This window comes from Myxocyprinus asiaticus, chromosome 37, assembly GCF_019703515.2.
Source record: "Myxocyprinus asiaticus isolate MX2 ecotype Aquarium Trade chromosome 37, UBuf_Myxa_2, whole genome shotgun sequence".
Classification (NCBI taxonomy): domain Eukaryota; kingdom Metazoa; phylum Chordata; class Actinopteri; order Cypriniformes; family Catostomidae; genus Myxocyprinus; species Myxocyprinus asiaticus.
The window spans coordinates 13022274-13037519 of record NC_059380.1 but is presented as its reverse complement, the minus strand read 5'-3'; the positions used below and the strand labels follow the sequence as shown (position 1 = coordinate 13037519).

Here is a 15246-nt window from a genome sequence, read left to right as displayed (position 1 = left end):
CAAATGAGAAAATCAGATAAGCTCCCCTGCAAGCATAGTCCATCTTTTCAAATCCATGAAACTCAGCACCACAGGCTGCTCCTCTAACACACACACACACACACACACGTTGGTGCGGCTATCCTTATGAGGTCTCTCCATAGACATAATGATCTTTATACTGTACGAACTATAGATTCTATCCCCTAACCCTAACCCTACCCTTAAACCTAACCCTCACAAAAAACGTTCTGCATTTTTACGTTTTCAAAAAAACATAGTTTAGTATGTTTTTTTAAGCGATTTGAATTATGGGGACACTAGTAATGTCCTCATAAACCACATTTATAGCATTATACCCTTGCACCACACACACAACACAGCCAGGTTGAATTATTCTATGTTATGGTAGGAACATGAGCTATTTTCTTTTATTATCCAGGTTAAACCTAAATGGAGTTCTTTGACTTTATCTGTCCAAGAAACCTTGTAGGCTATCTGGCTCTTCATCAAAAATGTAGTACATATAGAAAATCTGTTATACATTTATTTACATTTATGCATTTGGCAGACTCTTTCATCCAAAGCGAATTACAGTGCATTCAAGATATACATTGTATCAGTTTAAGTGTTCCCTGAGAATCAAACATATGATCTTGGCATTACATTTACATTTAGTCATTTAGTTGACGCTTTATCCAAATCAACTTACAAATGAGGAACATAACAAGCTTTTTGTCATACAAAAGTCAACAATATCTTTAGTATTGCACTGCCAAGTTCTCAAAGTGACTGAACTAGTATAAATGCTAGCACAGAAGAAAGAAACAGACAAGGATTTTTTTTTATTGTTAAATAGTAAGTGCATTTAGTGTGGACTGGTTAAGGGCTCATGGAACAGAAGTGTTTTCAGCTGGTTCCTGAATGCTGAGATGGTATGAGCAGATCGTGTGGATGTTGGAAGCTCATTCCAACACAGAGGAATAGAGAAAGTGAATGATCATGAAATGGACCATTCACTTGCGCCATGCCCTACCAGTTGAGCTACAGGAACCCCTATTATACTTGTAAAACTGCCAGCCAGATTATAGAAAGCATTCTGAGACCGAAAGAAGTGAAAGCTGAGCTATCAGAGTGACCAAACACTTGCCTAATTTCCTGTTAACATTGTTTTGGCCAGCACTTCCTCCAGACTTGTGTGATGGTATTGCCATTGTGTTCAGAGGAAAGGATTTCAACATTCAAAATATAACTCTAAAGACAAACTCAGGCCACAGTGTTATAAAAATTATTTAAACACATATGATAATATATCTTCCTAATATAGTTCAATCTCTGGATATCTTAGCAATATCCTTTGGATATCTTTTTATTTCATGATTAGCATAATATGGAAAACCTAATTTTGAAATGTGCAGTTATGAAAGTAAGACTGACAATACCTTTCAGTGTCTTGTCCTTGAGTGGTGGTCTTGTTTTCTATTCCTGCAAAGCTATTCATGTCCACATAGCCATCGTTCTCATTGGCAGGGGTTGTTGTTCGATTCTGATCATCAAAAAATTCAGTAATAGTGACTGCCCGAGTGGGCCTCCCATGAGGAATCTGGATATTCTCATAGTCTGAGCTCATTGCAGGAATGTTTTCATAGTCAGATGTATCTGCACTTGGGAAAGAGATGGAACGAGGCTTAGTGATGGGTAGAGGCATAAAGGGGGGCCGAGAGCGGTCCTCAAAGGACTCCACTCTGGCTATACCCCTGTTGATGTAACTCTTGGCTGCACATTGCCTACTTTGCCTCTCTTTGTAAAGCACAAAGGTGGTAGGTAACTCTGAGTTGCGTTGTGGCATGGTCACACGGGACTGAATCTGGGGGGAGCTACTTGTACTCCGATGATCAAGCTCCAGCACCCGAATGGGCCCATGGTGACTAGACTCAGACGATGACCTGGAGGAGCGAACACTGCCATCTCCACGGGCTTTGTTTTCTGCTTTTTTCCTAAATTTCAGAGCCAAGAACCGTTTGAATGAGGTCTTCTTCTTTTTCAGGTTATCAGGAGATTCGTGTTGGATTAGAAGGGATGGAGAACTTTTGGTGACAGGCCTCTTAGTTATGTAAGCTAACTCAAAGGGTGGTGGTATATCGACTAGTGATGTAGGTGTCGATACACCACTGGAGGACTGGTGGCTTCTTTGAGAAAAGCTTCCAGAAGAAGTGATTACACAAGGCAACGAAAGTGTGTCATCTTTTCTATGCAATCTACTTTCCTCTCTAGGAGATTTATCACCCTCAAAGTGTCCTAAAAACGGTGTATCTCCACCCTCAACTGAAAGCGACCAAGGAGACGGAAGAAAACGTCTTTGCTTCAGTGAGGGAATAATTTGATTAGCCTCAGTTTCATCTGAAGGCTTGGGCTGTGGATTGCCATTCTGGTCCAAGGCCACAGTGTAGTAATCGTGAGTCTGGCATTCAGTGCCCGTCTCCTCAGGCACAGTCTCAGGAACATATCCAGGTACTTTCCCAGAGAGCGAACGAGATCTTGTCACAATGCTCTTCTTGTCCAGAGAGATAAAGTTCTCCCCCTCTGAGTCAAAGCCAGCCTCCTCATAAATGTGTTCATCACTTTCTGTGTCTGTGTCCTCAAAGAAAGGCACAATATGGCAGTCTAGCTCTTCTATGTCCTCTTCAAATGCTTCAGTGGTGTGGGCAAAAACCACACGGTTGGTAAGTTCAGGAGTTCTGCCTAAATCCAGGTCAGCTGGAACTGTGATGTTGCAAAGTCTGAGACGTGGCTGGCAGCTGTTTCTCTGACTCGAGAAGGCTTGTTCCCGTCCAGCTGATCGTTCTCTCACACTTTTCCCCTTAGTTTTCCTGTCCATGTTTATTGGCTCATCTTCATCTCCTATTTCCACGTAATCTTCTGAGGACACACACTCCACTTGCTGGTCATCAGCATCTTGGTCTTCAATATCAGCATAATCAGCCACTGCTTCGCTTTTTGCCATCTCTTTACCCTTAAGTTTAGAAGGCTTTTTTGACTGAGAGATACCGTTTTCTAAATTTGCTTGTTCCTTCTCTAACTTTGCCACATCATCTGATGATACATAGAAAGGCTCTTGGTTTGACGTCACCTCTGTTGTGTTTTCAGAGTCCATTGGTTTCTCTATGCTGGACACCTCATCAGTGCATCTTGCTTCTGGGTCAGAGGTGCACATCAAATCACCTGGCACAACCTCTATGACAGAGTAGGGCTCATATGCATCTACTGTCTCCTCTGCAAACCTGAATCGTCCAGATGGGTCTTTAGTAGCACGTTCAGCCTGCCAAGTATTGTTGTCATCCAGTGTGCCAATTACATCGTAAGGATATTCCTCACATAGTGAGGGTTGACTACCATTTGTAGCCTGTGAAGAAAGTCCAGTTTCACTGTAGGCCAGATCCTCTTCTGTCTTATAATGTACACACTTTCCACTAGTGTCCTCTACATACCGATCACTGTCACAATCAATAGAATGCTCAGAGGTTATGGACTTTCTCTCACTGTAATAAGGCTGTTCTGTGTCATCAGTGGAGCATACTGTAGGATCCTCACAATTGTCTGATAGTGGTTCCTCAATCTCTGCATATGGGCTTTGAGGGTCTTTACACTCTACCAATTTACCTGCAGGCTGATCTTTAGTATGTGTCTCACTCTTAGAACATGTAGCTGTGTCCTCAAGTACATCATAAGCATTTTCTGTATTCTCTAATGGGCTGATAACATCAGTGTTTTTGATGAGGTCCTCATCTGCTGAATCCGAACTCACATCACCCACATCAATCAAATTAAAAGAGGCAGTGGCATCATCTTTATCTTCCTCCTCTCCCATTGTTTCATCCACTACCATCTGTAATTCTTCTTCTGTTTCATTATAACAAATAATGTCATGATTGGTGAACATTAACTTTTTGTCTGTGTCTGATAAGTCCTCATGATCATCTGTACAGTTTTCTCTGGATGCATCTGCTTCATCCTGTGTGACCTCTGATTCATTGTCCTGCTTCAGTTCAAGTCTATCAGAGGACGTCATGTCCCCATTACTCACAATGCTTTGGCTCACCTCAGAAGCTAGCCTTGGTTTAGGTGCCACGGGAGGCTTAGGACCTCGAGTAGAAAAATAAAGTCTTGACATCGGGGTGGAGCACACAGCTATAGTCAAATGACTTTGTCTTTGGTTGAGAAGTTTGAAGTTGCTTCTAAAACTCTGCAAAAAGAGAAAAAGAAAAGATGACACTTTTTGCCTAAGTGAACTTGCATTTATCACATTAACATTTCCTGGCAAAGTGGGTTTATTGAATTGGATCTATTTGCTCTTGCAATAAAAATAAATTGGAGAATCTACAAACTGACTGCCAACATGCCATAATGAGCTCAGCTGCTCCTTTACAGCATATATTGATTGATAAACATTGATCATTCGATGGATGAACTGCAACTTCTGAACCTAAAACATAATGAAGTGATTATAAGGTGCATTAACCCATTCACACTGAACAGTCCTCAAAATAAAATTGAAAATAATAATAATAATATAGAAATAATTTATTAAAACTACTACAAACACAGAAACTGACTCCTAAGTCCATCTTCTTAAAAAGGGTTAGTCTAACCTGAAGGCCATTTTTGGTGAAACGCACCCTTTCTCTTAACAAAACCTATACACCCCTTGTCTCTTCCTGTTATTTGGTACCTACCTTGACGCATGTCCTATTAAACTTACGGTGCACTTGGTGCTCACCCTGCTAAGATGTTGTTTCCTGATACGACTAATTAACTATTCCAGCAGACTCTCCTGGAAGGATTGCGGACAGGAAGTGCAAAGGGGAAGGACATTAACAGTGCACCATGGCTCCTCCATGAACCCCCCTCCCCATTTTTTTCTACAAGAGTGCAGATTTGCACAACACAAATAGCCTACACTTCTTCTCATCAGTCTTCCCGTGATTCACACTCCAGTGATAAATCCCCCCCCCCAACAACGTCCTCAGACTGGATTTAAATTTTTTCAGAAAAGGTCGTTTCAGTGCGTTAAAGAACAATAAAATGAGAAACATCAACATCCCAACTAACGTCCCCTTGGCAAAAAAACAGGATATGAATTATGCAACAAGAATTCACTTAAAACAAATGGTTAAACACAATGGGAAGGATAAAGGGAGAAACAAAACTCTTTACTGTGCAATGCCAAATTTACTAATTCTGTCACTACATCACTGAAAGCTGAGAGAAAAGAGTGTGAAGATTGGATAAATGTAATCCTAGACTCTCTGTGAATTGTGTATAATATATACATACAGTATATACAGTGTGTGTGTATATATATATATATATATATATATATATATATATATATATATATATATATATATATATATATATATATATATATACATACACCGATCAGCCACAACATTAAAACCACCTGCCTAATATTGTGTAGGTCGTCCTCGTGCCGCCAAAACAGCGCCAACCCGCGTCTCAGAATAGCATTCTGAGATGATATTCTTCTCACCACAATTGTACAGAGCAGTTATCTGAGTTACTGTAGACTTTGTCAGTTCGAACCAGTCTGGCTATTCTCGGTTGACCTCTCCATCCACAGAACTGCCGCTCACTGGATGTTTTTTGTTTTTGGCACCATTCGGAGTAAATTCTAGAGACTGTTGTGCATGAAAATCCCAGGAGATCAGCAGTTACCGAAATATTCAAACCAGCATTTCTGGCAATGCCTTGTTGATGAGAGAGGTCAACAGAGAATGGCCAGACTGGTTCGAACTGACAAAGTCTACGGAAACCGCTCAGTACAATTGTGGTGAGAATGCTATTCTGAGATGCGGGTTGGCGCTGTTTTGACGGCACGAGGGGGACCTACACAACAGGTGGTTTTAATGTTGTGGCTGATCACTAAATATATATATATATACACCGATATGAAAATTGTGGGCCGATACCAATTTTAGCAAAAAAATATTAATAAAAAAACTATCCACAGTTTTCCTGAGCAACCACTGGGTGACACCATGATGACTCTAATTGCGTGTTTTATATTTCTGGTCTCGAGACGCCAAGTAAAAACTGCCAAAACGAGTGATCCAGAGGAGAATAACAACCATTGAACTGTTACTTGGTGTAAAAATGAATTTCAGGCTCAACTTGTGCAGTTGTTGGCTGTCATAATAACAACTCTGCAAATTCTTTGACAATTTTTACAAATGTAATACCTTAAACATTACATTACCTGCTAAGAATATACGCAGATGCGAGTGAAAACACTGGAGGCCGGAAAAGAGTCGAACCGTGGAACACTTCTGTGTTCAGGAAAAAGGTGGATAGGCCGATACAGATACCAAAGGCTATTTGCCTTGTTTTGTCATCAGATCACTGTTTTACTTTAGAATTATGCTTTAAAAATGTACAATGAGGTACAAAAGCTTTTTTACTGTTTTAATGATAAATAATTTCCATTGAATATGGATTGGATCTGTTGAACACATGATATCATACCAATGTCTCAGAAGTCAAAGTCTGCTGGTTTCAAAGCATTTTGGATGGTTTCCCTCTACATGTAGCCTATAGGTTAATGGTGCTTTCACAACTGTCAAATCCATTTATGATGGTTTTTAAGCACTAATGTGACAATGAGAAAGAATAAAAATCTATACATGTTCTTAAGAGTGCCAACACTTCTGGCTATTATTATTTCTGGATTGTGCTTTTAATTTGCAGAGTTTATACAAAGTGTGTTACTATAAATAAATCATTGTTTTTCAAATCAGCATTTCCATGCTTATAACTGATATGCCAATGGTTTTAATTTGGTCAATAATTGGCCAATAAATATCAGGGATGCATTGATCCGATACCTGGATCGGTATCGGCTCTGATACTGACCTGGATCAGGTCACCGAAATCCGAATCCATGTGATTGTCATTGCCGTTATCGTCAAGCTCAAAGAATTCCATAAAAGAACCTTTAAAACACCATTAAAGTAGTCCATATGTCTTGTGCATTTTATTCGAAGACTCTTGAATACATACGATAGCTATGTGAATCGCAAAAATATGTGTTTATTAAATACATATACAGTTAACTGAACGAGCGCTGCTCTGTTGACACACATGCACATACTGTAAGCACGCACATTGGCTCGTGAAACACTGCTGTATTAAGCACTCAGAGCTCGCTCTATGTGAACGCTTTACAAAAATTCCATCTCGGATGTAGATGCTCAATATTTCGGTTCACTTATAACAAGCATGGAGGAGCATTACACCAGATGTTGAATGAGAAGTGAATTAAACTACTGTAAAGTAGCCTACAAACAAACACTCTTCTGGAGTCATCCTGGTGTGGTCCTTCAAAATAAAAGCCTGATTCAAAATAAAAGTCCTAAGACATTACAATTTAAATGTATCACTATGGTAAAATAAAATTCAAATATTTATTATTATTATTATTATTATTATTTTACAAATTACAATAACAAATTACATTTGTTATTTAATAAATTATAAAAATTAAAATTAAAAAATACTGTGTGATTGAAATGTGGACTGATATTCCAATTTGATGATCCTATAGCAATAAAGTGAACAAAAAAGTGATACAAGTCCAGATAGAACTTAAAAAAAAAATATGTAGGCTCAAGAGAACAGGCTTTTTTTCTACTGAAAACTTTCATTTTGCTTTTTGAATTTTGCTGATGCATCCAACAGACTAGTTAAGAATAAAGTTTTTCTTAATAGGCTGCACAAGTTTTATATCATTGTTTTTTTGTTTTCCTATTTTTTAATGAAATTAGGTGTAGTTAGATGAGTAGATGTTGTTTGTTTACACATAAAAGAGTACTCATAATCAGTTCCACACACTGAGTTATAGATATACTAAACTCATTAAGAAAAACTAAACTTAAGGAAAAAACAACACAGGTATCAGATGGGGATCAGTATCGGCCGATACTGAGAGTTCAGGTATAAAAAAAATGGTATTGGTGAATCCCTAATAAATAAATAAATAGCTGATAGAAAACAGCTGATAGATACACAGTATACACACACAGAGTACACTTGCAAATGTACTAATGTCCTCAGTGCAGTTGATGCAACAATGATATTCAGTGATAAATAATACAGTAACAATACTAAAACGCATCCTTCAGTAATACAGGAGACTAAATGACAGAGAGCATCCTCAGTCCTAAGAACCAAATGACATTTTCTATACTTTTGGCAACAGCCCTGACTGTAGACGGTGTTCAAGGGAACGATCACAGTCAGTAGTTCACTTTCACAGGTAATATAATTTAACAAACAGCAAGTCAATACAGCGTCGTTGTCGAGGATATGACATTTATTTCTCATTCCAGTATAAACTTTTTCTCTACACTGCACACATTCAAAGAAATACTCTGCAGTACTGCGGATTTACAGGCTGTTAAAGATTTCATTCTGGACTTCGCACAAAGTCATAGTAATTTAACGGCACTGCAAAGTTAGGCTAACTCAGAAAAGAGCAAGTAATGATTTGGTTTCACACCTGTGTTCATTGTCGGATGTCATCCACCATGGCATCTGAAACACTTTCACATTTTTCCTGGTTATTCCGTCAAAGCAACAGTATATATCCAGAGGTGCCGCGAACTTACTCCACTTACATTTGTCATAAACACTGGGAAATAAACAATAAAGACTCAGTTATTCGCCAGTGTGACAAGAAGACAAAACAATCAGTTTTATTAGCGACTGTTGCAGCAGGTCCCTTCAGGTCCGCGCGCTTCCCGCTAAAGAAACGCTAGTGATGCGCGCGCGCTCAGATCTGCGTGTGGAGACTGAAGGTGTTTCTGCGCGCTTCCTGAGGAGGTACAGCGAATCTCGCTCAGGGGAATACAAAGATCAATGACCGAAACCACAAAGAAAAACATCTAAAACAAATAATCATCAGTGGCGTACGGCACTTTCACGAACAATAACTGCTCCATTTCTGTCATGTGATGGGAACATTTCTACGTCCCTTTCAAAACCCATACACAAGAACTCGAGATTTCTAATCAGATTGCCTTTGCAATATCACAGTGTTAGTGTTAAGCACTGCTTAGTTGCATAAACTCAACGCTTTGAGATGTTGAGCTTTCTATAGTTTGGTTGGTATAACAAGGGCTGTTTTGTGGTTTGGGTAAACAAATGTTCCTAAACCGTTTCTAAACGCAGTTTTTTCAAGACAGTGAATGCTTTTGCTGTTTGCCTGGCTTCCTTTCTGATCATCTGTTGCCTGATTGGAGGAAAGCAGCTCTTTAAAAACCTCTCTTCATAACAGGAAACTGCTATCCCTTTTTCCTGCTTAACAGGCAATGCTTCCTTAGCAACAAATGAACAAAGGTGCTGCTGTTAACCCTACTGTGGAATCACTGCAATCAAAATGTATTGTAGACAATGTATTTTTCCTAATGGAACTAAACACTGATGGAAGACTACTAATGCACTGAATGTTTTTAGGTGGAAACAGTTTTTAATACTCCTGAGATCAGTGGAAACAGTGACATCAAATCAAATCAAATCAAATCATTATTGTACTGCCACATAACACATTGGAGACCGGAGTAACTTATAAGTAAAGTATATGAACATACTTCTAAATATCCTTCTGAGCATATCCTCTGAATATAATAATTTTGTTAAAGGAATAGTTCATCCAAAAATGAACATTTTCTCATCATTTACTCACCCTCATGCCATCCCAGATATGTGTTACTTTCTTTAGATTTTTAGAAAAATATCTCAGCTCTGTTGGTCAATTCAATGCGTGTGAATGGTGGCCAGAACTTTGAGGCTCCAAAAAGTACATAAAGGCAGCATAAAAGTAACCCATAAGACTCCAGTGGTTTAATCCATGCCTTCCAAAATGATATGGCAGGTGTGGGTGAGAAACAGATCAGTGATTAAGTGGCGATATGCATGAAGAATGCGAAGACCACAAGATCATGTAACACTCTACAATATCAGGAAGATAAGACCCTTCCTCTCTGAACATGCCACACAACTTCTTGTTCAGTCACTTGTCATAACTAGACTGGACTACTGTAACGCTGTCATTGCAGGCCTCCCTGCATATGCAATAAAGACCCCTGCAAATGATCCAGAATGCAGCAGTTTTTTAATGAACCAAAGTGAGTGCATGTTACACCACTCCTTGTCTCTCTTCACTGGCTGCTGGTTGATGCACGTATCAAATTCAAGGCTCTGATGCTGGCATACAGAACAGTCACTGGGTCTGCTCCAGCATACCTAAAATAATTTCTGCAGAGCTATGCGCCCACTAGAAGCTTGCGTCAGCTAAGGAACGTCGCCTTGATGTACCAACACAAAGAGGCACCAGAACACTTTCCCAGACTTTCGGTTTCATCGTACCACGCTGGTGGAATGACCTTCCCAACTCTATCCGTGAAGCTGACTCACTCTCTGTCTTCAAAAATGGCTAAAAACACATCTTTCCATGAGCACTTAACCAATCACAAAAAGAAAGAAATAATTTTTGTTGCACATTAATCTGTTTTGAATACTATTCTGATGCTAGTGAAACTTTGTAATATGGCACTTTTTCGTACCATTGTCTCCTTAAGATGATTCGCTTATGTGTTCCTCTTTTGTAAGTCGCTTTGGATAAAAGCGTCTGCCAAATGAGTAAATGAATGTGAATCGGCAAAAACAGAATAAGAACGTGGAAGTGAAAGTTCAAGTGGATATTTATAGTAAAAAAGGACTTAAAAGTCTATCTGTTTCTCACCCACACTTATCATATTGCTTCTGAAGACATGGATTTAACCACTGGAGTGGTCTGGGTTAATTTTATGCTGCCTTTATGTGCTTTTTGGAGCTTCAGAGTTCTGACCACCATTCACTTGTAGAGATATTTTCTAAAAGTCTTTGTTTGTGTTCAGCAGAAGAAAGAAAATCATACATATCTGGGATGGCATGAGGGTGAGTAAATGATGAAATAATTTTTATTTTTGGGTGAACTATTCCTTTAATTTTACTTTCATTGTCTCTCATTCACATGAAGATCTCCATTCAGACAAATTCGTGCCCTGTAGCCTATACACTAAAATCAAATATTCTTTTACTGAGCCATTGTTGAAGCCTAATGAACACTGAATTGTAAGACTAGATAACCCCCAGCTGAGTGTCTGCAGCTTTGTTCAAGGACAGGCAACAGCTCTGAAACTCAGGAGAGAAGAACTGTCAGCAACCTGGGGCTCCATGTTGACAGTTTATATTACAGGTTAAACCCTTAAACATTGGGTGGTAAACTCCATAGGACACCATATCTCATATTTCTCCCTCTCTTTTTCTCTCTATCTGCAAATCGAAGGTCAGATGTTTCTGATGAACATTAGAATAGCAGTGTGGAGGTGCAGCAGTGTAGATTTTATTTGGACGCATAGGGAAATAAGCCGTATGTTCGGTATGTTTCACAGATATTAAAAACAATCATAACTACCTGCAGTGAGGACGCATTAACAACGTTAATGATGAATGTCTTTTGTTGTCCTCTAGATTTTGATCATGGCCTTCATTTTTGTTCAGACTTCTGTAATGCATGTCAAACTTCTTATTAACTTACATCTGGGCTGGACAGAAGTAAACGCAATAAAATATTTTTGTTTTGTGGCCTTGACCCCTCTCAAAATGAATATTTACAACAGCTACAGTGTCACATGAGCTCTCACAGGAAACTTTGTTATTCCTGTAAACTGTATGACGGCTTTAATGACAACATTTACTAGAAATATCTTTTCCCAAAAACAGTCTTCTTTACGAGTTTTTCATAAATAATCAATGCTGTTTTGAACTGATGTTTCAGGAGAAGCTTGGCAATATATACTGTATAAAACTGGGCATATTTTGACACATTAGTGGCCTATTCCTAGCTACTGTGCCACTTCTTTTGTTCTTTTAATGGCAAACCACGGCCAAAGATAGTACACAGCTGGCGTTTTTTATGTGCCAATTGTGTCCCTTAATGGAAAGTATACTGCGGCACTAAATTTGACCTTTTTTGCCTTGTTTTATCAGACAAATATGTTTTCGCCTGTAAGGGAGGGACAGGCGCAAAGCAGAATGTGTTTGTGGGCATTGTAATTTAAGAGGCATAGCTGGTGACTGAAAGAATAGCTCTGTGATAAATAACCCTGCAGATGTGGACTATATGTACAGGATGAAAACATGTTTTTAGACTTGTGTGAACAAATATTTCTGACCAAGCAGATCCGTGGAGCTCTGTGCCCCTCCACCTGGACAGTCGCATTATCGTATGTGCGAGGAAAAACATGTCAGAAACCAACTTTTTTACTCATAAACACACACATGTATTCACAGAACTGGCCCAAACAGGAAACTGATAGGGAAGGAGGGTCAATGACTTTTTCCCAGACCTCAAATGAGTCTCTCACCACATTTCTCATAACACCTGCCTTTTAAAGATTACACTGTATGTTTCTAAATTTTGAAACAATAAAAAAGCAGAAAATTGTACTGAAAGGCTGCATTCGGACAGAGTATACAGAGAACTGTAGAACTGTAAAATGATTCTGTACAAAGTCTCCATCTGAGGCAAGCTCATGTTTCACAGTTAAATCACAGAGAGATCAGCTAATTAAAAAAAGACTAGAAATAAGAACCATTCTTTTTTTTCATTCTTTTTAATTACACATGAAAGCTACACTATGTAACTTTTGGCCCTCTAGTGGTTGAAGCATAAAACTGAAAGTCACTTGTGGAAGAACATTGTTTTGGTAATTACTTTGAGATGGGCTTTGGCTCTGCTCTTCTGTGCGGATGAATCTGATAGTTTGAGGAGTACCAGTGTAACCATGGTTACAGGTGATCATCTTATCAGAGCGAATATCACTAACAACAACAAAACTCACCCCCTCCCCTCAATAAAAAATAAAATAAAATAACAAAAGGAAGAAAAAACGGATATCCGAAAAATGTCTTATGAGCAGGTAAGTAGCATATGTTCTGCTGTTGTTTTGTCTTATTGAAAATAATTGTTTTAAAATAAATAGCATTACAGAAGTTAGGCAATGATGACATTAGGCAAAAACGATTGCTAATCATATCAGATAAAGTCAAACGATGGAAACTATTATAACTTAGCTAGCAGGCAAATAGACCAAGGTAGTAACTGGTTCAGAGATTGGCACTGTTACCAGCATAAAGTTATTCGAAAATGAAATCAAGCACTGCAGTCCCACAATACATAATAAAATCCCCCATAAGAATGGCTAATGCTATCTAACGAACTACAGTGCTAAGAGAGTTACTTGGCTAACTATCAGTCTGTGACGAGGAGGAAGGCGTGGCCGGGCCGTGATGATGCACGGCCGGCACTGAACCAGCTGATCAGCGTGAGAGCAAGATAAAGACGAGCCGGAGGCGCCAGTTCGAGAGAGAGATGCATGCGGCCGCACTGCATGTGTGTCCATTCGTTTATGTTGTTTTAAGTTCATTTATATCATTCAATTTTACATTGACTGTTCAGTGGTTCTCGCCTCCTGTGAACCTGGGGGAAAGACAAGGGGAGGCGTGGGGAGAGGGAAAGGGCGAGCGGAGACACAGAGAGAGAGAGAGGAGAGAGAGAGAAGAACTTGCTCGCCGGCTCCCGGACACGCTGTCGCCCGGTCCTCAACCGCTCCTCCGCCCTCTGGCGGAAGGCAGCTCGCTCCTCCCCCGGCACAAGGCAGCGAGTCCTCCGGCCCCTGGCGGACGGAACCGCTCCTCCCCTTCTTTGGCAGACGGCAGCAGTTCCTCCAGCTCTTGGTGGCCGGCAGCGACCCCTCCGTCCCCAGGTAGTCGGCCGTGGCTGCTCCTTTGGTGGACAGCAGCGGCGAGGACTCCGTGACAGCACATCCCACCTCCCTCCCGGGTTTCGGCACCACTGTAACAGTATAAGGATAGGCAAGGAGGCGGGAACCGGCTGAACAGTCAACGTAAATGTAATGATATAAATGAACTTAAAACTACATAAAACATAAACGAACAGACACACATGCAGCACGGCCGCATGCCCAGCGCGGCCCCTCCTGGCTGATTAGCCTGATTCAGGGCTGGCCATGTGTCCTCATGGCCTGGCCTGGCCCAGCCTCCTCCTTGTCACACAGTCCAATAAAATATCTTACCTGACGAACAAGAAAAACTCCATCTCTGGGTCGGTTTTAAGTCCTTTAAGATCTCGGAGTTGTCCCCACCTCTGAAAAGCCAATCTGGTGTTGTTTCATGTTTTATTACGGGCTCTGTCACTTTCCCTTTTTGCTTGCAGACTCTTCTCGGTTGAAGGTTTCTTTATTTTGAAAATGGGTGATTCCCCAGAGGGTTGCCTTTTTGAATGATCAGGTCAATGTCACTCCAACCCTGTCTCATGAAAATTCATACATATTTTACGAGTTGGCTATTTCATATGATTTCGTATGAGTTCGTTCGTATAAATTTGTACGATTTCATCACGTGCAAATGCCAGGATGTCTAATGCTGAAGTAAGTTTCGCGCATGAGGCATTAAGGATATGTTTAATTAATATTATGCCCTTACCCAAGCCCCTTATCTAAACCTAACCGATCAGTAGAGTGTGTAAACATAATAGGAAGCTGTTGTGTGTGACAGAAGCAAGTAATTGCTTCTGTCACACGTATTCTGTCGTGTATTAGATGGAAACGATGTCCAACGACATCATTGGCTGTAGTGAAAGTCATACAAATTCATACAAATGCAGTCGTACGATATCATACAAATTAGCCAAATTTAGAAAAGTTGTATGAATCCTTACGATTTCGCCATGAGAGTGTGTAGGTCACTCATTTGTTCTGGCTATAAGCTTTGAGCTTCAAACTACTACCACACCTATCACCGCACATACTAGCTGGACCTTCTTTTTTTTATTTACGGACATGACGTAAATACGCATGGACAAATTATGGAAGTATGCAATTTCCCACCAAATTTGTCCCGCCAGCTCTAAAATATAAATCATTATTATAGGCTTACCATAGTGAAACTTGGTAAGACAAAAGCATGGTTTGGAAGACAGATTGCTGGTGTACTTGCTCATCAATGCAATTTTGTTCATTTCTAACAAAACAAAAAATCTTACACAGTGTAGCTTTAATTGAAGTGACTGTTTTTTTTATTAATCATTATAATACTCAAGAAAACACTACATTCCTCCCCTTCATT

The 15246-nt window shown here is 39.8% G+C and overlaps 1 protein-coding gene across 2 annotated transcripts in view; it reads right to left on the bottom strand.

Annotated features, from left to right (window-relative positions):
* Positions 1 to 9257, bottom strand: part of LOC127428383 (FYVE, RhoGEF and PH domain-containing protein 5-like) — a 70001-nt gene extending 60744 nt beyond the window's left edge. The window contains exons 1-2 of one of the 2 annotated variants that reach the window (XM_051676737.1): positions 8555 to 9257; positions 1422 to 4222 (exon numbers count right to left, since the gene is read on the bottom strand). In XM_051676737.1, the coding sequence (XP_051532697.1) occupies positions 1422 to 4150 (2729 nt within the window). In that variant the 5' untranslated portion in view covers positions 4151 to 4222; positions 8555 to 9257. The remainder of the gene's footprint in view (positions 1 to 1421; positions 4223 to 8554) is intronic. The other variant, XM_051676736.1, reaches the window with a different exon arrangement.
* Positions 9258 to 15246: the final 5989 nt, after the last annotated feature.